This window comes from Vigna unguiculata, chromosome 2 (genome assembly GCF_004118075.2).
Source record: "Vigna unguiculata cultivar IT97K-499-35 chromosome 2, ASM411807v1, whole genome shotgun sequence".
Classification (NCBI taxonomy): Eukaryota; Viridiplantae; Streptophyta; class Magnoliopsida; order Fabales; family Fabaceae; genus Vigna; species Vigna unguiculata.
The window spans coordinates 23,770,836-23,795,652 of record NC_040280.1 but is presented as its reverse complement, the minus strand read 5'-3'; the positions used below and the strand labels follow the sequence as shown (position 1 = coordinate 23,795,652).

The 24,817-nt window shown below is 30.8% G+C and overlaps 2 protein-coding genes across 2 annotated transcripts; one reads left to right on the top strand and one right to left on the bottom strand.

Annotated features, from left to right (window-relative positions):
* Positions 1-443: 443 nt before the first annotated feature.
* On the top strand, positions 444-7,016 carry LOC114171090 (very-long-chain (3R)-3-hydroxyacyl-CoA dehydratase PASTICCINO 2A-like). Its single transcript, XM_028056331.1, has 9 exons — positions 444-696; positions 783-894; positions 1,039-1,057; positions 1,337-1,425; positions 1,535-1,588; positions 6,005-6,075; positions 6,172-6,253; positions 6,615-6,711; positions 6,812-7,016. Exons 1-9 carry the CDS (start codon positions 626-628, stop codon positions 6,880-6,882), a joined length of 666 nt encoding a protein of 221 aa, XP_027912132.1. The 5' UTR covers positions 444-625; the 3' UTR covers positions 6,883-7,016.
* Positions 7,017-18,533: 11,517 nt separating this feature from the next.
* Positions 18,534-23,663, bottom strand: LOC114173964 (MADS-box protein SVP). Its single transcript, XM_028058672.1, has 9 exons — positions 23,199-23,663; positions 22,870-23,081; positions 20,003-20,081; positions 19,709-19,773; positions 19,523-19,622; positions 19,386-19,427; positions 19,231-19,272; positions 18,984-19,138; positions 18,534-18,809 (listed from the first exon to the last, which is right to left on the bottom strand). Exons 2-9 carry the CDS (start codon positions 23,049-23,051, stop codon positions 18,791-18,793), a joined length of 684 nt encoding a protein of 227 aa, XP_027914473.1. The 5' UTR covers positions 23,052-23,081; positions 23,199-23,663; the 3' UTR covers positions 18,534-18,790.
* Between the last annotated feature and the right edge of the window lie 1,154 nt (positions 23,664-24,817).

Genomic DNA, 24,817 nt, shown 5'->3' with positions numbered 1-24,817 from the left:
TTCAAAGGATTGTGTTCATCGTCAGGGGAGATATCAAGAAGAATGTCACTCGAATAACAAAATTTCTTGGTGATATTTTAAATGAATATGTTAAATTTGAGATTTTAATATAATATAAAAAAACACGTGTAAAATAAAAAATGATATCAAAGTTAAAAACTTTCTAAAATCTAAAAACTAAAATTTAAATAAAAACATAAAAATCAGCACGAGGGATGGAGAATTAAAATAAAAACAAAGACTATAATTTAACCTTATTTTTTACTGATATTCTTTAATCAATTTTTTTTTTCTATCAAGGAAGAATACAACTTGTTGTTGCATGTTCACCATAGTCACGTTTTAGAAATTAGAATAGAATAATGACCTAAATAAAAGTGTGATTCAGTTGTTGCATTTTGAGGTGGCTAAACTAGAAAGAGCAGCTCTTGATTCACATTCCCACGTATTAGGAGGCAAAAACATAAAGAAGTAGCTTCGGGAAGTTGAACTACCCAAGTGGACATTCTACCAACACTTGCTTCCATTCATCATAAATGCCATTTCAAATGGGTAACAATAAGCAATACCTTCATTCACATCTCTTCCATTTTCTGATTTAAACTCTTCTCATTCGTATCTATCTATGGCGGGTTTCTTCTCCCTTCTCAGGCGTGTCTACCTCACCGCCTACAATTTTACCCTCTTCATTGGATGGTACTCTCTCTCTCTCAATTTCTCTTTTTTCGCTGTCAACCTCCTTGTTTCTGCATGTCACTGCTCAAGTTTGTCGATCTGCGCAGGTTTCAGGTTCTGTTTACTGTTCTGAAGACGCTGAAGGAATCGGGCCATGAAAACTTATACCGTGCTGCCGAAAAGCCTTTGCTTTTTTCTCAAACTGCAGCTGTTCTTGAGGTATTCTAGTTAAGAAAAGAAGTAATTTTTGTTAACTCTGGAGACACCCTTTTTTTGTTGGATTGGAAAATGTTCAAGTTTTCTTGTGGGAATTAACTTGAGTTTCAACTTTTGTTTCATGTGGTTTTTGGTGCGGCTTGCTAGATTCTTCATGGTTTGGTCGGTGAGTACGCCTATGCTCATTGCAATTACGTAGGGTTGGGAAAAATGGGAATTTAGTACAGACCAAGTTTGTATTAATTTCCTTATATCATTGTTATTTGTCGAATCAAACAGCGACATTTGAGTATCACCATTTTTAATTATGTTAAATATTTAGTGCGCAAGCAAAGAAAACATTCATGTCAGTAATGGCAATAATAGAAAGAACTTGGACTTTGTTCACAAATCAATTAATGTTAATAATATCTGTATTCTCCTTTGTTGTTTACCGTTGACAAAGGTCTGGTGCGGTCTCCAGTGACAGCAACCTTGCCACAGATAGGTTCAAGGTTGTTCGTGGTTTGGGGTATTTTATGGAGTTTCCCCGAGGTTAAGATAAACTTGAACTTTTTTATTTTTATTTTGCTTCCTTTAATAAATCAATTCCACTTTCAGTAATATTCTTTTATTGAAAATTTACCTATATCTGTGAATGAAGACTCGGACTCATGTGCTCGTTACCTCCCTACTAATCAGCTGGTCCATCACCGAGGCAAGTTTTTCATGGTTGCTTTCATCATGTTGTTGTGTTTGTACTTGATCGTGTCTGTTTCCATTTCCATCAGTATGTTTATGTATTTTAAATTCAGCCATCATAGTGAAAGATCAAACTGCATATTTTCTGGGGATAAATGTCATTGTGAGAGTTGGCTAGAATTTGGATTTCCTGCAGGGTTTTTTTGTATTGTTTCTCTATTGTGCCTTCATAATATACTGATTACCACAAATTTTGACATTTTAAAATATATTAAAAAGATATTTAAAGTACCAACATAGTGTATTTTTAATGCTCAGCAAAGGACAGCATCCAAAAACCTAGTAGAGAATCTGGACTCAAGTTGGCTCTTAAGAATCGTATAGTGTGTAGGATGTAGTGGAAAGGCATTTGATCTTTTAAGTCACCAATCCAGCGGAAAAGAGAAACACTACCACCTTCAAAACAGCCTCAGTTACAACTATTGATCCACTCAGTTTTTTGAAATGATGTTCTAGTTTGATGAGTCTAGGTTATGTCTAACAGTGCAAGCATGTTATATGACTTAAACTTCCTTTAAGTTGATCTGCAATAATTGTGCGGACACAAATATAACAGTTTCTAAACATCTGATTCTTAAACATATCAAGGTAATCTGGTAGAACCCAACAAACTCCACCAAAACTGCTGACATGATAGCAGGTAGAAGGATGTCCACTACAAATAAATAAAATTTAAAGGGAAAACACTTAGAAGTGAGCACAAGAAGGTTAAGTTAAAACAGAAAAGTGCAGATATAGGGTCAAGCCATGATGCAAAGGCCACAGTTGAGTGGAAGTAGTGATAGGTTTGGCAGAAAAGGGCCAGAGACTCAAAGATGATTGGAAAAAATGGAGAGCAGAGGCTGAGGATGGCAAAAACTGTCACAGTTGTTAATAAAATGTTGGGAAATACCAGAAATGTTGCTGGAGAAGGGTGGGTGTTTATTGGATGAAGAACATGGTGCTACTTCATAACAGAGTGTGTATAAATGATTGAGAAAATAGTGTTTGAGTTCTGATTCAAAGAAGGGGACCAAATCCCAAGTTCACCGTTCTAAAATTACAATGTTTCATATTTGAAATAGTGTTTTGCAACGTTCTCTGTTAGTTCTGACTCAAGCTATGATCTTTTGTCTGATATCACTGCTGCGGCAGCCACCACCTCAAACTGCGATGCGGTCCTTACTACCTTTTTCCTTCACTCTCCTTTCTAGAGTCCCTGGTCTCTTCATCCGTTTACTGTAGTACCTGACGTTCCTTACCCTTGCAATAATGCCTATATGGAAGAACTTCTAGTCACACTTAAGATATGCCCTTTCACACTCCTTTCTTGAATTTCTCTGAAGTTCATGAACCTTTGTATGGAAGCAGTCTTGGCCTTGGGAATGTCTTTTGATTCTGCTGTCCCCATGTTTCATCCCAAACTATGCTTGGTATGCCATCTGTCCAGTTCGCTCAATTGAGTTTCTCTCTTCAGTTTTTTATTTGATCTGCATAATCTGAGTTAGCCCAGTTGCAAAAGTTCTCGATTTTTGAATTTATCTACGCCTTTAATCCATTAAAAAAATGCACCTAAGGGTATTTCTCACAGGATTCAACAAATATGTGCAGTCACCTCCTCAAACTGTCTCTGTTACTATGTCATGGTTCCCCTTTGGCCAAAGGGAAATCAGTTCGTAAGGGGATCTAGTTTGACTATCATGAAGTTGGTTTTGCATTCAATTCCTCCCCTTGGTTCTAGGGGTGACCAGGGAAACAGGATCCTGCCAAACCCAAAATATCTAGTTTGGTTTAACATGGATATGGTCATGCTCAGATGTCTCTAATTTGTTTTGTCAGCATACAAACCCCTACAATTAGCAAGAAACTGCATTTTTGCTCACAACATGATAACGTGCTTAGGCTTTTGAGAAAATTACACTAATTTCCCATTAGGTTTTTTGACATTGCACACCTCCCCTATGTTTCTTTAAATCTTTCAACAACCTCACACTTATAGGGTTATATGGTGTAATATTTTTAAAACAATTAGGAGGATCGTTTGACATATAAGGGGGGTCAATGTAATAATTTCTGAACACTTAAAGGGGTTAGTGTAGTGATGAAAAAAGGAGGAGCATCTGGGGTAATTCAACAAAACTCTAGCCTTGTGTTTGGATGGAGCATTTCAACAATGCTTAGAAATTGAAATACTTTGCATTTGAATTGCTTGCAATTAAATTCCATTCATTTTTAAATAATTTGTTTGGATAAGGAAATTAAAATACCTTACATTTCAATTTCTTGTTTGGAAAAAAAAATTGAATTTATTGTGAGATAAAATTTAATTTTAACAATATTTATTTTAGGTTTAATTATGTTTTGAGTTCATGATAAATTTGGAAACTCGACGATCAAGAAGGGCCCGACGACACAGACGAGTCTGGCGACCTGGACGGGCCTGACGACCTGGACGGGTCCGACGACCTAGACGGGCCAACGACCTGGACGGGTCCAACTACTCGGACGGGCCTTCCAAACCGTCGGGCTCGTCTAGGTCGTCCGGATAGTTTGACTCGTCCGAGTCGTCGGGCCCATCTGTGTCGTTGGGACCGTCCATGTCGTCGTGTCCGTCTAGATCATCGGGCTTGACGGTTTGGAAGGGTTTGTTTGGGTTGTCGAGTCCGTCCAGGTCGTCGGGCCCGAAGGTTTGGAAGGGCCCGTTCGGGTCGTCGGGCCCATCTGGATCGTCGGGCTCGTTAGGGTCGTCGGACCCGTCTGGATTGTTGGGCTCGTTAAATCATTGGTCTTGTCCGGATAGTCTGCGCCGTCCGAGTCGTCGGGCCATTCTGGGTCGTCGGACCCGTTCTGGTCGTAAGGCTCGTCCGGGTCGTCGGGCCCGTTCGGGTCAACGGACATGCTTGTCTTGATCATCGAGCCCATTCAGGTCGTTAAACCCATCTAGGTCCTCGGGCCCGTCTAGGTCGTCGGACCCATCTGGATAAGGGGTGGCAAACGGGCCAGCCCGGCCGGTATGTGGCCCGTCAAAAAACGGGTCGGGATGGGCTGGCCCGTCAAACAGAAACGGGCCAATAGTCACAACCCGTCCCGTATAGGACGGGCTAACGGGCCGGGCCGAGCTGGCCCGTCTAGTTTTTTTTTTTTTTTAATTAGTTTTCAAATTTTTTAATTTGTTTTATTTTTAAATTTGTTTATATATACATATAAATTATTATTAAAGTCATATTTAATCAAATAAAATATTATTTTAACTTTTAATTGATTAGTTAATGTTTTTAATTAGATAAGTTAAAATAATTATTAAATTTACATATTAAATTATTCAATTATAACTAATAATTCAAACTTAATTTGTAGGTGTTAATGATTTAAATTACAATACTATTATATATTTATACATTTAAAATATATAATCTAAAAAATTAATCTTTTTAATTATTTTTATTTTATTTTATTTTTTTAAAACGGGCCAGGATGGGCTGGCCCGTACTTTGGCCCGTCAAGTTGACGGGCTGGACGGGACGGGGCAGAACGGACTGACGGGTTGAAATCTTCAACCCAACTCGTTCCTTTTAGCACGGGCTGACGGGCTGGCCCGTTGGGCCCAGCCCGTTTTGCCACCCCTAGTCTGGATCGTTGAGCCCATTCGGGTCGTTGGACCCGTCTGGGTCGTCGGACCTGTCTGGATCGTTGGACCCGTCTGGGTCGTCGGACCCGTCTGGATTGTTGAGCCCATTCGGGTCATCGGACCCGTTTGAATCGTCGGCCCCGTTTGTGTCATCGGGCCTACCAAAGAGTCTAGAATATGAGGTTGAGTGAGAAGAATTTCAAATTCCACCTATTTTGAGGGTATTTAAATTTCTACTAATTTAGCTTATTGAAATCCCTCAAAAAAATGCTTGCATTTGAAATGCTTTTTAATTTTTGTATCCAAACAAAGCATTTCATTACAAAGCAATCTAAATTCTTCAAAAAAATGAATTACTTCATTAAAATACTCTATCCAAACACACTCTAGGAGTTTTAGTGTAATTTATGAGGCTTTTAAGACCATTTCACCTCAAAGTTCAGACTAACTCCTTATTATGGCCATGCGATATCTCGCTAACTGACACCTATACTATATATCATTGGGGCCCAATATTTTGAAATAAATTGCGCACAAAACCCCTTCTGAACAGTAAGTTCAGTTTGCATATTAAGACATGATTTGGGTGATTGCCAAAGAAGCCTTATAGACTTGGTTGGTGCCCTGACTTGCCTTACAATTCTTCTTTTGCTCATGGTAAACATACCTTGTAATCCATGGCAAAATAATTTATTGAGAAGGGAAGAGAACTATTAACAACAATCAATATTGATGATACTCTTTGCTGTGCTGTAATAATTGTAGATTATTCGCTATTTTTTCTTTGGCTTGAAAGAGGCATTTGGGTCTGCCCCTTCATGGCTTTTGTGGCTCAGGTATGAAGTTGAATTTGGAATTCTGTATTTGATATGATAATCATTCTCATATTCCTGACTTCCTGTTATATGGACTGCACTCTTTTGTTCTGGCAGGTATAGCACCTTTTTAGTGCTATATCCAACAGGCATCAGCAGCGAAGTTGGTCTGATATACAATGCCTTGCCATTCATCAAGGTACAGATTTAGAGCAGCAAATGTCCACAATGCTTTTAGAATCCCATTGGTTTGGTTCTGTTTGTTCACCAGGAATGCATATTTTCTCTTTTGCCCTTGTATTCACCAAAAGGAACTTATGAAGTTTGAAGGCAAAAGCTTTATCCTCTTTTTGTGATTTTTTTTTTTCTCCATTGCCCTCAAGTTTCGTGTTTATTGATCTTTTGAAACCTGACCACCTGCTATATTTTGGGATTCTCAAAGATATAACGGAGAAATGGGAAAAAAGATTTGATAGTCTGTGACTCATGAATAGGATTGACTGAAACTATTTGATATGGTGTTTTTTCATTACCAAGTTAACGAGCTCAGTATTTTTCAGGCATCAGAGAAGTACTGCATAAGGATGCCAAACAAATGGAACTTCTCTTTCGATTACTTTTGTGCTGCTATTGTTGTATTGGGAATCTATGTTCCAGGCATGAGCTTAACATCTTTCTCACCATTAATTTGTGCTTTGACTAACATTCCTCTTGTTAACCTTATTAATCTTTTGCATGGCATCATAATTCTATGCAGGTAGCATACACATGTATAGTTACATGCTTGCACAGAGGAAGAAAGCTCTGATGAAATCAAAGAAAGAGTAGAGTAGCATTGTGGTGTGTTCACTTTTGTTTATTTTTGTCCAAACATAGGAAGGATATGGACATGTCTTGCTTCGGATTCACGTGTAAGATAAATCCTTAAAAGTCAAAACAATGAAGAGATGGAAATTAAATTATTTTATTCTGTCGTGCTAAATTCCTATGTCAAATCAATTGGTCAAATGATTGGCTCAGAAAGGACTCAACAAACCAAGTTTCCGAGACAGTTTTCTCCTTCCAGAAAATCTCTATATCGAGAAATTCTAATTGAAAATTATTAAAATAAAAAAAGTTTCGGGTAAAATATAGTTTCCAGTTAATATGCATTGTCAATTTTTGTTTTAATATAAATAATAGAAAGTTATCTTGTTTTCTTATGTTTTGGGTGTAGAGATCTAATGTCTATTTAAGCAATTTTGTCCAATCTTCATGTTTTCATTCCAGTTTGTTCAATTCAACTCTCGTTCGTTCGGTTCTCTTATTAATCGATATACCTTTTAAAGAGGTTTCTTGATGTTTAAGTCAGTAATGATTTGATCGGTAATGTCAATTTATGTTGTAATAAATGTGAGAAAAAAATTTCAACAACTACACCTTTGACTTTTATTTATAATTTTTTACGTGGTTCCGTGATTAGGATTGGTCTAATCAAGGTCCAATTGCTTTTTAAACTTGATTACAAGCTTTTTTATGATAATTATCAAGCTTATTTACTCTTGTTGTTGTTTAGCACTACACCCGTGTGACGTCAATACACAAGCGTGGTTGTCGATTAGTCGATGTTACACGTTTTCATAATCTTCGAAGTGATCACCAAATCATAGTAATGTGTCAAGCATCACTTTGACCTCCGACAGCTAGTCGATGTAGCACATATCTTCATATGTCGAGCATCTTAGCTTGAACGGTCAATGGTTGATCGATGTCGCACATATCCTTATATGTTGAGCATCACAACTTTATCGTAGACACTATAGGCGATTGACTATACACTTCAAATAAAAATCACATAAATTTTTGCTTGAACCAAACCTTCTTTTGTGTGATCATTTTCCTTCTTGCATTCATTTCTCTCTTTCTCTCATAAGTCTGTCAAATGGTTTCTCCTTTTTATTCTAAAAGAGTCAAGAGATCAACTATAAAGAAGGGGAAAGTGGTGACCATATTTTCATTCATATTTAGAATAATTAGTCTTACCTTTTTGGATTACAATGTTAGAATTAATTGACGAATTAATTTTATTACGTGACTCATTTTAAATATTATGATAGGTCCAAATGTGATTTAATAAAATATAAGGATCTATTGGTTATTATGGAAAGTCGTAATAAAATAAAATAAATATAAAAAAAAACTTAGTCCAACTTGATGGACATTGGTTTATAAAAGGGGATTAGGATTCGTCTATGGCCATGAGGTCTTTCACACGGAGCCATCAAGAGAAAGAGCGTGAGAGGAGAAAAAAAGGCAACGACATAAATTGGGAAGACGAGGTTAAGAACAAAGATTGAAGAACACATTCTCATTGGATCTCTCATAGATCAAGGTGGTTAGTATTCTATTATGACTTATGTAGTGAATGTGTAAGAATCGTAAATATTAAGATCCTAAAGTAGTTTTCTATAATGAATTATTATCATTATCATATGAAAAACTATAATTTATTCACATACAACTGAGACAAACAAAATTTATTGTTTTAATTGAAATTTGTCCAAGTAGGATTATCTAAGTTTCAAATAAAATCATTTCATAAAAATCAATTTAAGTCTCCAAAGATATTAGAGGATCCAATATATTATATTCACCTTCGTCAAACCGTCTAATTAAACGAGTTTCATCAAAAGTCTAATACGTTGACATGAATTATATGGTTAAGTACCCACATCCTCTCTAAGGGTGTGTTCCTTTGGGGGATGGATGTGGGGGAGAATGTAAAGATGAATTTGTGTAGATTTGAGTAGATGGATTTTTGTGTTTTTTTTTAGTAGATTTAGAGGGTAAAATGAGTGGATTTGGAGATAAGTTTTATAAAAGTTAGTGAAAGATTTGATTGATGTGATAAAAAAATAAATTGTAAAAATAGATGAAATTAGAAAGTTACCAAAATACCCTTGATAGAAAAAGAGAATGATTTTTGTAATTTGATGTTATAAAAATAATTATAATTAATTATTATAAATTAAAAAAAATTAAAATAAAAAAAAATTAAAATAAAAAAAATTAAATTTTTATGAATGTAAAAAAAACTATACAATTAAATTTTAAAAGAAAGTTAAACAATTAAATTTTAAACAAAATTTATATGAAGTTTAAAAAAAAATTAAAAAAAAAGTAAAAACAAGTTAAAAAAGATTAAAAAATTAAAAAAAAAAGTAAAAAAAAGGTAAAAAAAAAAAGTAAAAAGTAAAAGTAAAAAATAAAAAAAAATAAAACCATTGACACCGGTGTCGGTGTCGTCCTTCACAAAACAAGGCACCGGTTACGTAACTGGTGTCATCCCCCTTCTATAACAACAACACACTGATGTCATCCCCCTCCATAACACACCGCAACACTCTCACAGACAGCACCGCAACACCGGTGGATTACCAACAAACAACCACACCACCACCTCAACGCACGACCACTCCTTTTCCTCGACCATCACACCCCAAACCACCTCATCTTCTTCCCCCTCCTTCCATGCACTCAACAATCACACACCATAACTCACCTCTCAAAATCGCGGATGAGCTTCACAAACAAACAAATACCGGTCACAAACAAGTAAAATGCGAAGGGTAATTTCGTAAAGAACTGATTATACTCGCTTATCCTCTCATTTTTTAGAGGATGAAATAATACGTTCATCCTTCAAATCTTCACTTCCATATCTCTTCAAATGACTGAAACCGAACACGCTCCAAAACCAAATCCGCTCTCTCAAATGCATTGAAACAATGAAACACACCCAAACGAACACTGCTCAAATGTTCTAACATATATCTTTTGTTGTTGAAAAAAATTAAAGTCACAAAACATCTATAATTAATACAACAATAAACAGTGTAATAGAACTTTGAACAGTCTAATAGACATTTGAACGTACTAACAATGCCAATGATAATTTAAATTATATGATTTTATTCAAAAATTACACAATCCAATTCTGAAAAGAAACAATTACAAACTTAGTAATTATAATATCATTTGATTTGTTTCGATAACTATAATAGAGGTAAGAACGTGTTGAAAGTTGCATCATAACTTTTCTACATAAGTTATATCATTTTATAATATCACAACTATTATATTAATATATTAGTTATATATTACTGTAAAGTTTTAAAAATATTTTATTGTATTCAACAATGACATCTAAATATTAATTTAATATTATAGTAATATATTCATTTATAATTGTTCTTTTCAAGGTCTGCCTAGCTGGAATTCTTTCTAACAAAGTTTCAATAAATTAAAACGGTGATATTTTAAAACATATGATAAGTAAGTAATATTTTTGTTTATTTACTAAATTTTAAAATTCTTTATCTCATTAAATTTTTTTCTCCATATAATTTTAAATGATAAAAATTGAAAGTAATATATATATATATATATATATATATATATATATATATATATATAATAGTACGACAAGAAAATAAAATTCAATGATTTCAAGACATTAAGATAAAACATAAAGAAAATATGATTATAAAGATAAGCTAATATTTAACTACTAAAAATAAAAATTGTATGACTATAGGATTAAATACAAATTGTATGACTATATATTAAATAAAAATTGTATTACTACAAACACAAAAATCATATGATTCAATATAATATAAAATCATTTGATCATTGAAAAGAATGATTATCCTTTATACTAATTTCATTATTTCATCACTTGTGGCACTTCTAATTTCTTCTAAATTTATATATATATATATATATATATATATATATATATATATATATATATATCCTAAATTACTAAATTAAAAATAAGATGATTTTTCTTCGTCTTTAATATTTTGATGTTTTTCTTATCTTAAATTATTAAATTAGAGATGAGATGACTTTTTCTATCTTTATTACGTTGAGGTTCTTTTTACTAAATTATTAACTTATCTTATTTTATATGTTGAGGATCTTTTTACTAAATTACTAAATTATCTTATTTGAATATATTGATGTTATTTTTACTGAATTACTAAATTATCTTATCTTTAATATGTTGATGTTCTTTTTAATAAATTACTAAATTATCTTATATTTAATATGTTGATGTTCTTTTTACTAAATTACTAAATTATATTTAATATGTTGATGTTCTTTTTATTAAATTACTAAATTATCTTATTTTTAATACATTGATGTTCTTTTCACTAACTTACTAAATTATCTTATCTTTAATATGTTGACGTTCTTCCTACTAAATTACTAAATTATCTTATCTTTAATATGTCGATGTTCTTTTTATTAAGTCACTAAATTATTTTTAATATTTGATGTTCTTTTTACTAAATTACTAAATTATCTTTAATATCTTATTCTTTTTGTCAGAAATTACTAAATTATCTTTAGTAATATCTTGATGTTCTTCTTATCCTAAATTACTAAATTATCTTTAATAATATCTTGATGTTCCTTTTATCCTAACTTACTATATTAGAAATAAGACGACTCCTCTCCATCTTTAATATTTTGATTTTCTTTTTATACTAAATTAAAAATGAGATGACGCGATATGACTCCTCCCCATCTTTCATATATCTTGATATTCTTTTTATCCTAAATTACTATATTAGAAATGAGATGATTTCTCTCTATCTTTAATATCTTGATGTTCTTTCTATACTAAATTACTAAATTAGAAATGAGATGACTCTTTCCCATATTTCATATTTTGATGTTCTTTTTCATCCTAACTTACTATATAAATTATTAAATTAGAAATGAGATGACTCCTCTCCGTCTTTAATATCTTATTCTAAATTACTAAATTAGAAATGAGACTAAATTACTAAATTAGAAATGAGACTAAATTATTAAATTAGAGATGAGATGACTTTTGTTCTTTTTTATCCTAAATTACTAAATTAGAAATGAGACTAAATTACTAATTTAGTAATGAGACTAATTATTAAATTAGAAATGAGACGACTCATTCTCATCTTTCATATCTTATGCTCTTTTTTATCCTAAATTACTAAATTTAGGAATGAGACTCCTTCCCATCTTTTATAATGTTCTTTTTTATCCTAAATTACTAAATTAGAAATGAGACTAAATTACTAAATTAGAAATGAGATGACTCATTCTCATCTTTCATATGTTATGTTCTTTTTTATCCTAAATTACTAAATGTAGGAATGAGACTCCTTCCCATCTTTCATCTTTTTTATCCTAAATTACTAAATTAGAAATGAGACTAAATTACTAAATTAGAAATGAGAGGACTCATTCTCATCTTTCATATCTTATGTTTCTTTTTATACTAAATTACTAAATTTTGGAATGAGATGACTCCTTCCGAGGCATCTTATGTTTTTTTATCCTAAATTACTACATTTAAGAATGAGACTAAATTATTAAATTACAAATGAGATGACTCCTCCATCTTTCATATCTTATGTTCTTTATTATCCTAAATTATTAAATTTAGGAATGAGATGACTCTTCTCCATCTTTTATCTCTTCTCATCCTTTATATTCTTTCGATCTACTCTACAAATGAGATGACTCTTTTTCATCTTTTATCTCTTCTCATCTTTTATATTCTTTCGATCTACTCTAAAAATGAGATGACTTCTCTCCATCTTTTATCTCTTCTCATCTTTTAAATTCTTTCGATCTACTCTAGAAATGAGATGACTCTTCTCCATCTTTTATCTCTTCTCATCTTTTATATTCTTTCGATCTACTTTAGAAATAAGATGACTCTTCTCCATATCTTTCTCTTCTCATCTTTTAAATTCTTTCGATCTATTTAGAAATGAAATGACTCTTCTCCATCTTTTATATTCTTTTTATCTACCTTCAAAATGAGATGACTCATCTCTCCTCATAATTCTTTGTATCTATATTTTATACTTGGTATAATATTAAACTAAAAAAATAAAATACAAAAAATAAATATAAAAGTTTGAATATAATTTAAATATTCTATTCATATAAATACGATATGAATATAATATTTAAATTAAATACTATAAATCTATTTATTTAGTATTATTTAATATTTAATACTATTTAGTATTTAATAATATAGGACATCTATATGTATCGAGAAATATAATTTTATTGATAGGAACTTTTTTTTTAATTGAAAAAGTAAATCAAAATATTTGATAGAAGAAGAATTTTAATCCAATTATATATATATATATATATATATATATATATATATATATATTAACATTTATATTATTTCATATTTTTTAACCCTCATGTTGATAACCTCATGGTAAAATGGGAAACATAAGAACGACATAAAAGTCTTTTAACTCTCATTGCTTCATTGTTTAGGGAACACAAGAAAAATAATTTATCTATTTCTAATTAAATTACATATATTGAGAAACAAATAAGAATAAAACTTTCAAGAAAAATACCTGACTGCAATGATCTTAAGACTTTATTTCCTTCAAAAACAATTTAAGGCTTTACGTGTGTATCACACTGTGGAAGATTGATTTTGTTTTTGTTGTGTCACTCACTACCTTTTATATCTTTTTAAGTTGGTGTTATTCTATCTTATTGAAAATCACTCGGGCCTACATCTATCTTTAGCTCCTAACTCATAAAAACTAAATCTAATTTTTATTTTATTTTCAGTAATAAAATAAATCTTATTAAATCATATTTAAATTTTGATTCATCAATTTTTTAATTAAGTCTTACTTAATTAAAACTTTATTAATTGTACTTTTGGTATTGCAAAAAAGTACAATAATATTCTTCTAAGAGAAAATATATCAATTAATTAACATTAAACCCTTTAATTTAATCAATAATACTTTTCTTGTCCAACAAAAACTAGAACATTGTTAGTTAATGTGTGACCGGAATGTTCTTTACTAAATTGGTAATAAATTAACTCATTAATTTATTAATGGCATCTAGCAACACTCTTTAACGATCCGATCATATTAAATATCTTTTATTTTTGAATCAATAAAAGATTAATATAATATTTTTTCCCATTAAATTTTTATGTTAACTTTAAAGTATGGTATAACTATCAAATTCTTATAAGTTAATAAACAATGAATGACTACCCTGGCCAAGGTTTTTATTTATATAGAGTTCAAACTCACTACCAAGAGTTGATGGATTATTTATTGATTAATCATTAATTCCACAAGAATTATATATTTCTTCAAAATAATTTCCCATTGACAATTCAAAGGTAATCTTAATTATAAGGAATTCCCCCTTGAGTCAGTTTAATGGTTATATATCTATTTGGATCATTTATATGTATAACTTAAAAAATGAGATCTTTTAATCTTTATCTGATGAAAATCACTACAAACATATCGATCTATCCAAATTAATGATGTCTTATCCTTAATATTCCTATGATCAAAAACAATTTAAATTAAAATTATATAAAACTTATTTCTCATTATTATAATTTTTATTATAACAATAAGTCATTAATTCCAATTAAGGATCTTATCATATTAATTCAATAAATATCACAATGAAATCAATAATAATACAATTTTATTATTACTAACATGACAAATTTGATCTATAACATACCTCAATTTCAACACAACTATTAGTGAGGATGGTTATCCATTGATCGAGGATGCTTGTTTCAAATTATTTGGATGATATCTGAGAGTGGATATGGAGAGATGAGGGCAAGGATTCATCTTTGTGTTTTAGAAAGATACGAGGAGATGGGCGGTTCACTTTGACTACTTGACTAATGTGATTACCCACCTATTTTGTTGGTCAAGTAAAACACTGAGATATGTTTTTAGCTTTGTACATTATGAAAACTAATATGTTTGTTTAATTCTATTTAGAACAAAAATTTGTAATAATAATAATAACCATAAAATAATACTAATACTAATAATAATAACAAATTATATTTTTATAATTTTAAATAACAATTTTAATTTTTTTAATATAATTTTATTATTTATATTTAAATTTATTTATTAAAACATTTTTAATCTATCACTTTATCACATCATACGCAAACTTTCGTCTTAATACCACTCAAATCGTGACATTTTTTCTTTAATTTAAACAAAACTTATTCTCTATCTCCTCAAATCCATTTACTCATTCATACTCAAATCATTTTTTCAATCCAAACACATCTTTATTATTTTTTATAGTTGGTGTCATGAGTTTTTTTATATACTATCACTGTAAGCTATTTTGTTCTAAATATAATTATTATTGTTGTTGATCGATTGACATTTATGATAAAGTGAAGGTAACAAATATGGTTTAAATACTATTTTGGTCCCTCTTTTGGTCCAGTTTGTTGAATTTGATTCTTTTTTTTTTGTCTGTTCAATTTGGTCATTGATTTGCTAAATTATGTTCAATTTCATTTTTTTCGTTGACGCCATTTAAATTGATAATGAGAGAGTGTACAGACTGACAATGTTCACATGACGTGACACTGTTCACATTATGACTAGTTGTGTTTTATTCAAATAAGTCCTTAATTTAGTTAAATTTGTTCAATTTAGTCTCATCCTCTATTTCATGACCCTTCACCAGTGTCACCACCACCAATGTCGCTGCCACCACCACCACCATCACCACTACTATTGTCGTTGCCACTACCACCACCACCAAACTAAAAACACCACTAACACCCTATAGCCACCACCAACACCACAACCACAATCACAACCACTACCTTACTAAAACTGCTGCCACCACCAAACTAAATCCACAACCACCACAACCACTCTGCAACTACCAACACAATCAGATTAAAAAAAATGAAAAAAAAACATGTAAGTAAAATCTTTCTATTTTGATAATAGTCAACATATTAACTAAATGTATAAATAGTACTTAGACATTTCAATCCATGGAACAAAATAATTCTTCATAATATTATTTAAAAAACATATTTAATTGCATAGTATAATCCATCATCCCAAACATGTAGTGTGTGTTTAGTCACTACAAAATTATACCAATAAAAAAATGTTAGTAAAACATAATTTATATGAATTTTATTAATGAATTTTACAATTTAAGTTATTGACGAAAATTTTCATTAGTAATAAATTCATTGATAAATTAGAATTTTAATTGTTGACAAATATTTTTGTTAATAATGGATTTGCAAATTTCGTCGATAAAATTCATCTATAAGTGGTTGTAAATCTCACCTTACAAATCGATTTTGTAAGGTTGAGTTAGGCTTAAAGTCAACTTCTTAACATGATATTAGAACCTTGAGTTAGAGCTTATGCTAACGAGATTTATTGTTTGTTCGACCTATTGTGTCATCTATTATCGAGAGATTTGTTGTTTGTTGAGCTTATCATCTCATCGACTATCGGGTTGCTATCAGACTTCCTATTAATGTTTAGTTTCACGCTCGAAATGTATATAAATGTGAGGGGTGTGTTGGATATCCCACATCAACTAGAGATAAGGCGAGTTTATAATACAGAAGTGAGTAAAAACTTCATCTTACACGCCGATTTTGTAGGGTTGAGTTAGGTTTAAAATCTATTTTTTAACAAGGGTGACATCAAGCATTATCATTGTTTACATTCCACACTCTCATTTTGTTAGGAAGTTTCGATACAAGATGTTTGATGAAAGCTCCTTTTGAATGAAAAAAGTCACACATGAACAATTCTTTATCATAGTTGATTCGTAAGATTTTAATGTGGGTATCAAATTGGTTTTTAACAAGGTTGATGGAATTACAAATATGAGTATGAGTTTCACTTTATTTTGCATTAGGTAAACCCAAACATAGCATGTGTGATCATCAACCGTAGTTAGGAAAAACAATGTCCATGCATGGGAAAGGTTGGAGTATGGTCTTCATCTGTTGTCATAAAAAAAATGTGTAGTTTGAGAGTGACCAAGAGTAAAAGAGTAAAAGGTAACTTGTGTTATCATTTAGCATGATAACAAGTACTGCACACAAAATTCTATCATCATTTAAACATGGATATTGTTGTTGGGTAATATGCATGTGTTCACCAAAAAGGTGTCCAAGCCGAAAATGTCATGTATCAATAAGGATCACATTGCATATGGGATATATACACTAATATAGTTAATGCTTTGAAGAAAGAAGCTAAAAAAAAAAATAGTAAGTAGCTAAATTATGGTATCTAATATTAGATATTAATTTAGATTCTAATTTATATATCAATTACAATTTTTTATTAGTAATAAATACTATTAAATAGAATAGAATCTCACAAATTTTTATTTGTACATAGTATATTATTAAGATAAAAAATCTTTTCAATATTTCCATAATAGTTAAGAAAAAATATTTTAAAAATTTTCATATTTATTTTAACATATTTTTATATTTTTTTTCAAAGGTTTTGATCATTACAAATAAAGATTCTAAAAATATAATTAGTATATCAATAAAATAATTCTTTATTTTACAATAAAGCTCATAGTAAGGTTTATTTGATATATTTATTAAATATATTCTATCACTTATTATTTGATCACTTCCAAAATATCTAGTCATATATAAAAGATTTTCATATTTCAATATGAGAACAATGGGTTAAATATCCGGCATTAATTAAAAATAAAATAAATTTATAATATATAAATAAGACTTAATATTTTTTTTTATCTCAGTATTTTATTCAATATTTTCTCTCAATATATTTTTTACTCAATATGTTCCTAATATTTATTAAAAGGAGTTAATGTAACTCGTTTTATTAAGTCAATATTAAATTCATTAGAAATAAATGACTTGGCAGAAAATATGAACATTTTTCTTCTAAAAACAAAGATAATGTATCACTTCAAGTCATATTTTTTTTAACAATATTATCGTCAATCTATTAAAAAGGATCACATTGATTACTAATAAATTATATAACCACATTCAGTAAATAAATTGAGAAAAAAATATTGAGCAATTTTTATAAATTTTGGAACCAAAGGACTATATAGGCCTACAAAGATGCATATAAACCAATCAATTTTATAAGTATAAATTGTACAAATTGAACTTTCTAATAAAAATACCTTAGAGAAATACCAAAATATTTGTTAAAACTCTATATGCATAATTACATTATACTATCACATACATATCAAGAGCTTCTTATAATTAGAAAGTGTGTTAAAAATTTTAGAAGAAAAAGTAGGTAATAGTTTTAGATTTCTCTTATATTGATTTTCTCTACGTGTGTAACTATGCCAAACCACAAATCTATTCTCCATACATAGTTTTGAGGAGAATGTATATAAAGTACCAAGGCTATACTCGTTCTCTAACACACCCTCTACAGATATAATTTCTTTATATAAAACGTCTAATAAAATCACATTAAGATTCTATTGCATTAATCATCTATCTTCTTCAAGCATTGATAGAAATTAAAATTTAACCTATTAAAAGCTTTACTATACATAATATTTTCTTCTATAAATACTTATAAAAAAAATATCTAAAACCTAAAATACTTTTTGCTCATGTAATAAGACGCAGAGAAGCCAGGATTATAGTACTAGTTAAAAAAAAAAAAGGCAATTAAAAACCTCACTAACTGTTACTTTCAACATCATCTAGAATACCCATTGGTCATTACAATTAACCACTAATATGTACGACCATGGCAATAGAGTCACAATCACTAACGAAAATTTACACCATCATATTGTCTTTTTCGTTTGAGTTTTTATCTCTTCACACACTTTCCCATCAACCGGAGTATGGTAACCTGCAAGTAATTCATGAAAGATTAAATGAGTATTGTAGCATACAAGTAATAATCCATAGCAATTTGAGTTTGAATATAGAAAATAAAACATTACATAGATCCTAGCATTTGTCAAAATAAGGAAAAGTTAACTAAGTTCTGAATGTTTGTGCTAAAGTGTTAATGAAGACTAACCCCAGTTTGAGGGACGTATCTGAGCTTTCATAGTCCTGCGGAGGTCCTGCAGAATTGCAAACGTAGGTCACAGACTCTGAAGATTGACCTTCATCCATAACAAAGTTCTCAGATTCGGCACCACCACGTCTTTGACCATTAACCATGCCCGCCACCTTTGGTGCAACACAATTACACAACACAACTTCATTCTATGTTTCATGTTGTTTCATGTTAAAATTAGAGACAAAAAATATATATATCGTACGTGATGTTTTAGTCGCTCGTTCTCTTCCATCAGTACCATTCCCTGCAGGTTCACTTAATTAGTTTATGCTTTATTTGTGGACCAATGAATGCAACATGATTTAATCTGTAATCTGTGGATCTTCTACTAATGATACCCAATGTTCAGTTTCTAACCTTTCTTTGGAGATCAGCGATCTCTTCCATAATTCTCTCTCCCTGAAAATAAAAAAGGTTTAATCAATTATATGAAGTCATTAGGGAAATTATTGAGCTGGTGGACACTGCAGGAGATAGATTTATGTATGCAACACCTTCTTTTCTATCACACGACCCAATCCAGTTTCTAGAGATCTCTCCAGTTGTTGCAATTCTTCGATGTTTAGACCCTGAAGATCCTCTCCTCTTAGTTGCCTGCATTTCTTTTTCATTGTTATATACATGTTTACATTTCAACAAACAAAATTGATTTTCAATTATGAAAACGTGAGACTTTGTACCTTAGTTGATGGCTCTTCTTGGCAACTTCCTTGCTCAATCTGGTGCAGTTGCTGTTCTCAACCAGCTGAATAATCATTTCAGAAATTAATGATTGTCATTGAAGTTTTAAACCTTCGAAATAGTTTTATTCTAAAAGTATAACTCGTTCCAATCTCCTAAACATGGAATCAAGTGGGACAACACGAGATCATGAATTCACTGTCTCGTGAAATTGTGGTGAATGAATTCTGTAATGTTACTTTCTGTTGAACCAAGAACAATTCAACACGAAATGTAATGTAGGAACCACCAACCTGCAACTCGAGAGATGGCTGTTCCATCTTTGCTAGGTTCTTTGAGTGCAAATGATGCCTTTCAAGTATCTCCTTCATGCTTCATAAGACAATGGTATCAAAAGTCACATGATGGATACATTAACAACCACCAAGAAATAAAAGTAAACTTAAGATCAAACAAAACATGTTGTGTTTTGTGTTTGTTTATTTATTTACGACGCATAAATTAATTATTAAGCAATTTTTAAGTTAAAATTAATTTATTTACTAATTACAAAACTATATATATAAAAACCTATGTAAGAAAGTTTCTATGAAAATAGCTTGAGTTAAATTTACCTGATGAAGAAACTATCTTTTCTCTTTGAAAAGTTTCTTAAAGAGAAACTTTTCCAAATATATAACACTTTACGAGACTAGATCACTTCGTTTGATGAGTCAACTTAAGTCTTGTCATGTCATATCATATATAAACAATTCATTTATATTGTATTTAAAATTTAAAACTATTATTTATGACTCATTACTTCTCTTACACCAACCAATTTTTCTTATAATTTCTAAATAAAAACCTTGAACTCCACGTCCCATATTCTAAGCCTTGTAAGACGGAAATTAATCAGAATGACAAGGTACATGTAGAGTAGCAGCTTTAATGCAGGAACAGGTTTGTCAAAACCTACAGATTATAGGCAAATCAATGTCACTTAATAAGGATAAGTTGGATAAGTTTATCGATAAATAACTTTAATAAAAAAAATCATCACTTACAGGTTAAAAAATAAAGATTTTAAAAAATCATTTCTTTTACAAAATTAGTTTATAAATAAATTAATTTCAATTTTTTCTTTTTCTTACTCTTCTATTACTCTTCTAAATGTTTGAGAACTTTGTTGGGGGAAAAGGTGTTATTACCAACGCTCACACCCACCCAAAAGAAAGCCAAATTCGGCTTTCCAAGCACAATATAGAATATAGAGTTGCATATTCAGTAAACTATCCGAGTAATATTGATCAAGGTTTATCAAGAAATTTTTATAAGCTCCCTGTTGCAAATTTGCCTCTTATAAGATTAACTCAAAGAAAACCCATTATTTAATTTTTCTTTCACATTTTCTTAAAATGTAAAAGCAGATACACAAATCCAATTACTTGAAGCATAAAACCTTTTGACAGCAAGAAGCCTCTAAATCATGAGTAAAAAAAATTAAGGGGCATAGTGAATTGTTGCTTATATCAGATATCATGATGATGATAATTACTGTCACAAACCAGGGCTAAATTGGCATGTACAAACTATTTCATCAAGTTTCCGCATACTTTCATCTGGATTGTTAATGGTGGTGAATTCATTTTCCAAAGATTTAAGTCCACAAATATCACGATGGACAACCCAGGGGATTGGAGTGACTCATCATTCTCTTTTCTCTCATAATTGTCACATTTTGTTATATAGCCAGTTTTCATATTACTATCTCAACAACACTAAAAGTTCAAAGCACTTGTTATCAAAGAAGCAACATTATATGATAACCTTGAAATAAGTAAGAAAAATGTATGCAATCGTATATTTGCTAAAAAAGGTGACAAAAGTGTAAGGGTTACATATATCCATAGCTCTACAGAGAAAAACAAGCTTTTTATCTAATTAGTGTGTTTCTATAAACAACTTGTTTTCAGGAAAAAGAAAAAGAAAACTGTTTTTGACACAGCAAACTTTGGTTTTACCTAAGCATTACATAATTGTAATCAGAAAAAAACAGATACAATATTATAAATGTTGTTTTCTAATCAGAATTAAAATTATAATCTCAGCAATTCACCAAATGAAATGTTTCATCAATCGTCATTTAAAGTGAATATTTGAATCGGAGAACAACGTCTGAAATGTGAAGTACAGGCATAAATTATTATCATTTTCTTTCCGAGCCACATATATACAGCATATAAGTACAAATTTAATTATAAAAAAAAATAACAATGATTGTCCTTGTTTCACAAATAGAAATAGAGAGAATGAAAGAGAAAAGAAAATAGAGATGGGAAATATGAGTGAACATGGAAATGGTTTGGTTGAACAAAATAATGGAGAAGAAAGAAAAATAAAATGAAAGATTATTTCTATTGAATAATAAAAATGTATTTATTGCTATTATATATTATTAATATTTTTATTAATATTATTAAAAATTGTAAATAATTCTTTTAAATCATTCCAGAATTTTTTTTTTCAAACAAATTCTTCTAATATCATTGTAATAAATTATGCAGCAAAAAAAAAAAAAACAGGTGTCTTTTTTTACTTTTCTCATAAGTTCACCGAGGAAACAAAAGAGGAGTTGCTACACACATCTCATTGCAAATCAGCACTAATCACCTTGCCCAGATTCATGTCATCCACTCATGTTCATCCATTTCTTTCAGTTCATAGATGCTTCATGTATTAGCTTAAACTGGTAAATTAATCGGTACAATAATCTAATAAATTTTCATACCTAAAACTCTCAAAAAACTCCACAACAAGAAAGCAAAGGAGGAATGGTCAACAAAAACAGACAACAGAAATGAACAGTGGGTACTGAGCTTCAAGAACAATGCACACAAATGTCTCAGAAGCGATTAAACAACACAAGACGACCGTTAAAGCCCAACAACTGTATCAGAAGTCAGAACTCTCATAACTCATTTAAAATGAAAACTCACCATCTATAGCAGCAGAACCGATATAACATGACATATACATGCTTGGTACGCAACAATGAGTTCATTTAGTTAGCGAAGTTGTCTGAAAAACTGTCATTATAGATATAGATCTTATCTTGACCATCCCCAACCCAAAACCCCATCAAAACATAAAGAGTGAGAAAAGAGAGAAAGAGAAAGACCTGGAGCTTGAATACTCAAAGAGTTTCCCAGTAGAAGAGAAGATTATGAGGGCAATATCAGCATCACACAGAACCGAAAGCTCCTCGGCTTTCTTGAAAAGCCCTCTGCGACGCTTGGAGAACGTAACCTGTCTGGCGGTGGCGTTGTCGATCTTCCTAATCTGAATCTTCTCCCTCGCCATGTATATATACCCTTCACCTTAATCTATCCTCTTTTGGAAAAACAAGAAAAACAGAAAAAGAAAGCGAACAGCTTTAGCCTCTTGAATTAGCCGGGTGAGCGAGGTACATCACGCAGAAGGAACCGACATACAATCAAAGAAACCCACCTAAAAAAGCAAGGGAGGGGTGAGTCGTTGACTATTTATGGAGTGTGTTGTGAAAAGCAAAAGCAGAAAAAGAGTATTGTTTTGTTTAGTGTGAGGAGGAACGTGTAGCAGAGAAGTTAATATGCAGGTGTTAACTAAATTTAGCTTTTGTGAAATCGAAGCTTGGTAGCAGATGGTGGTGGGAGAAGGTATCTATGGATTTTTGTTTTGTTTATTTTTGTGGAGTGGTGGTGTTGGTGATGGATGGATATGAAGTTGGAAGAGTTTAGCTGAGTAAGGAATTTGTCGCTGGATTTGTACTTGTGGATTTTACTTTCCTTATTGGGGGAAGGCGTTGATATTAGGAATGTTGGTTTTGGTGTTGTTTGGTTTGGCTTGTGAGATGGTTCCAGCTTTGAGATGAAAGCCACCAATGGGAGAAAGAGAGAGAAAGAGGGAGAGAGAATGCAGAGAGCGTGTGGAAGTGTGGAAAAGGTATACCCTTTTATGGTGAAACACTGTTCCCAACTCTTCTCTCAAAGGGTACAAGTTTGTCACTAATTCATCTATCAGTGTAGAATAAATTAATGGAATGAGGTGAGGTTCCTTTTTCAAGATATTTCTTCTTCTTAAATCCATTTTTAATGGCCAACTAGTTGGGTCAGTGAAAATGAAAGTAAAGTGCCTAATTTAAATTCTAGGGAGAGAGAGATCGTACAGAGAAAGATGTATTCGGTGCCGTGCATAGTGTTTAGAGAATTTATATTTATATATTATCTGCAAAAAAAAAATTCAAAATCATGTTAATAGACAGTCTTAGAAAGATAAATAAATAAAAATATATTTTACACCCGAAGCTGAAAGACACCTAACTGAATATTAATAAACTATAGAAAATATGAAAATATCTTCTACTCTTCAACTTTTAGAAGATATTAGGTTAGAATATGAATGTCACTTCTCTTATTATTTTCTTGTCTAAGATATTGTCTTCTTTTTTTTAACACAAGTGTATTAAAGACACTCAAATAGTTAAATGAGTGTATTAAAAGTACTGTGGGAGCAAGAGACTAGTTAAAAATATTGATTTTTTACACTTAAGAACTTTTTTTAAATCTAATACATCTTAATATAGAAAGTACATGACATGTTATTACACCGTCACAAATGGGTTCTATTTGAACACCGTGTAAAATAATTGTAATATCATTGAAATATAAATAAACTAATCTTAAAATAGTTATGGTAAAAGTTGAGAAATAAACAGTACGTACAGATTTAACAAATAAATGAGTTTATTTGGTATAATGGAGATAGAAATAAGTACAATAAAAAAAGGGAGAGGATTTTATCATTTTTTTTACTTAAACACTTTTCTGTAAAAATTAAATAACTGCTCATAAGGTAAAGTCATGGTCTGTTGATCAAACATATACTTGATTAGTTTATCAAACATCTACCAAAGCACACATATGTCTGGTTGCTTTATAACGATGAATTTTAAAATACTAGTTTCAGTTTCATATGAATTTTTTTGCACGTCTTTAGTTGTTACATTATCAAGATCGATGTATTTTATGAAAAAAAAAACTCGTTTAATTAATTTTATTAATGAAGATCATCCCTTTATAGGTCAAGCT

Excerpts from the sequence above, each read along its gene's own strand:
- LOC114173964 (XM_028058672.1), bottom strand. The coding sequence starts at position 23,051 with ATGGCGAGGGAGAAGATTCAGATTAGGAAGATCGACAACGCCACCGCC. Across the intron at positions 19,774-20,002 it reads AGCCATCTCTCGAGTTGCAG|CTGGTTGAGAACAGCAACTG; the intron begins GTTGGTGGTTCC and ends ATGATTATTCAG. Across the intron at positions 19,623-19,708 it reads AAGAAGAGCCATCAACTAAG|GCAACTAAGAGGAGAGGATC; the intron begins GTACAAAGTCTC and ends AAAGAAATGCAG.
- LOC114171090 (XM_028056331.1), top strand. The coding sequence starts at position 626 with ATGGCGGGTTTCTTCTCCCTTCTCAGGCGTGTCTACCTCACCGCCTAC. Across the intron at positions 6,076-6,171 it reads TCATGGCTTTTGTGGCTCAG|GTATAGCACCTTTTTAGTGC; the intron begins GTATGAAGTTGA and ends TTGTTCTGGCAG. Across the intron at positions 6,254-6,614 it reads ATGCCTTGCCATTCATCAAG|GCATCAGAGAAGTACTGCAT; the intron begins GTACAGATTTAG and ends AGTATTTTTCAG.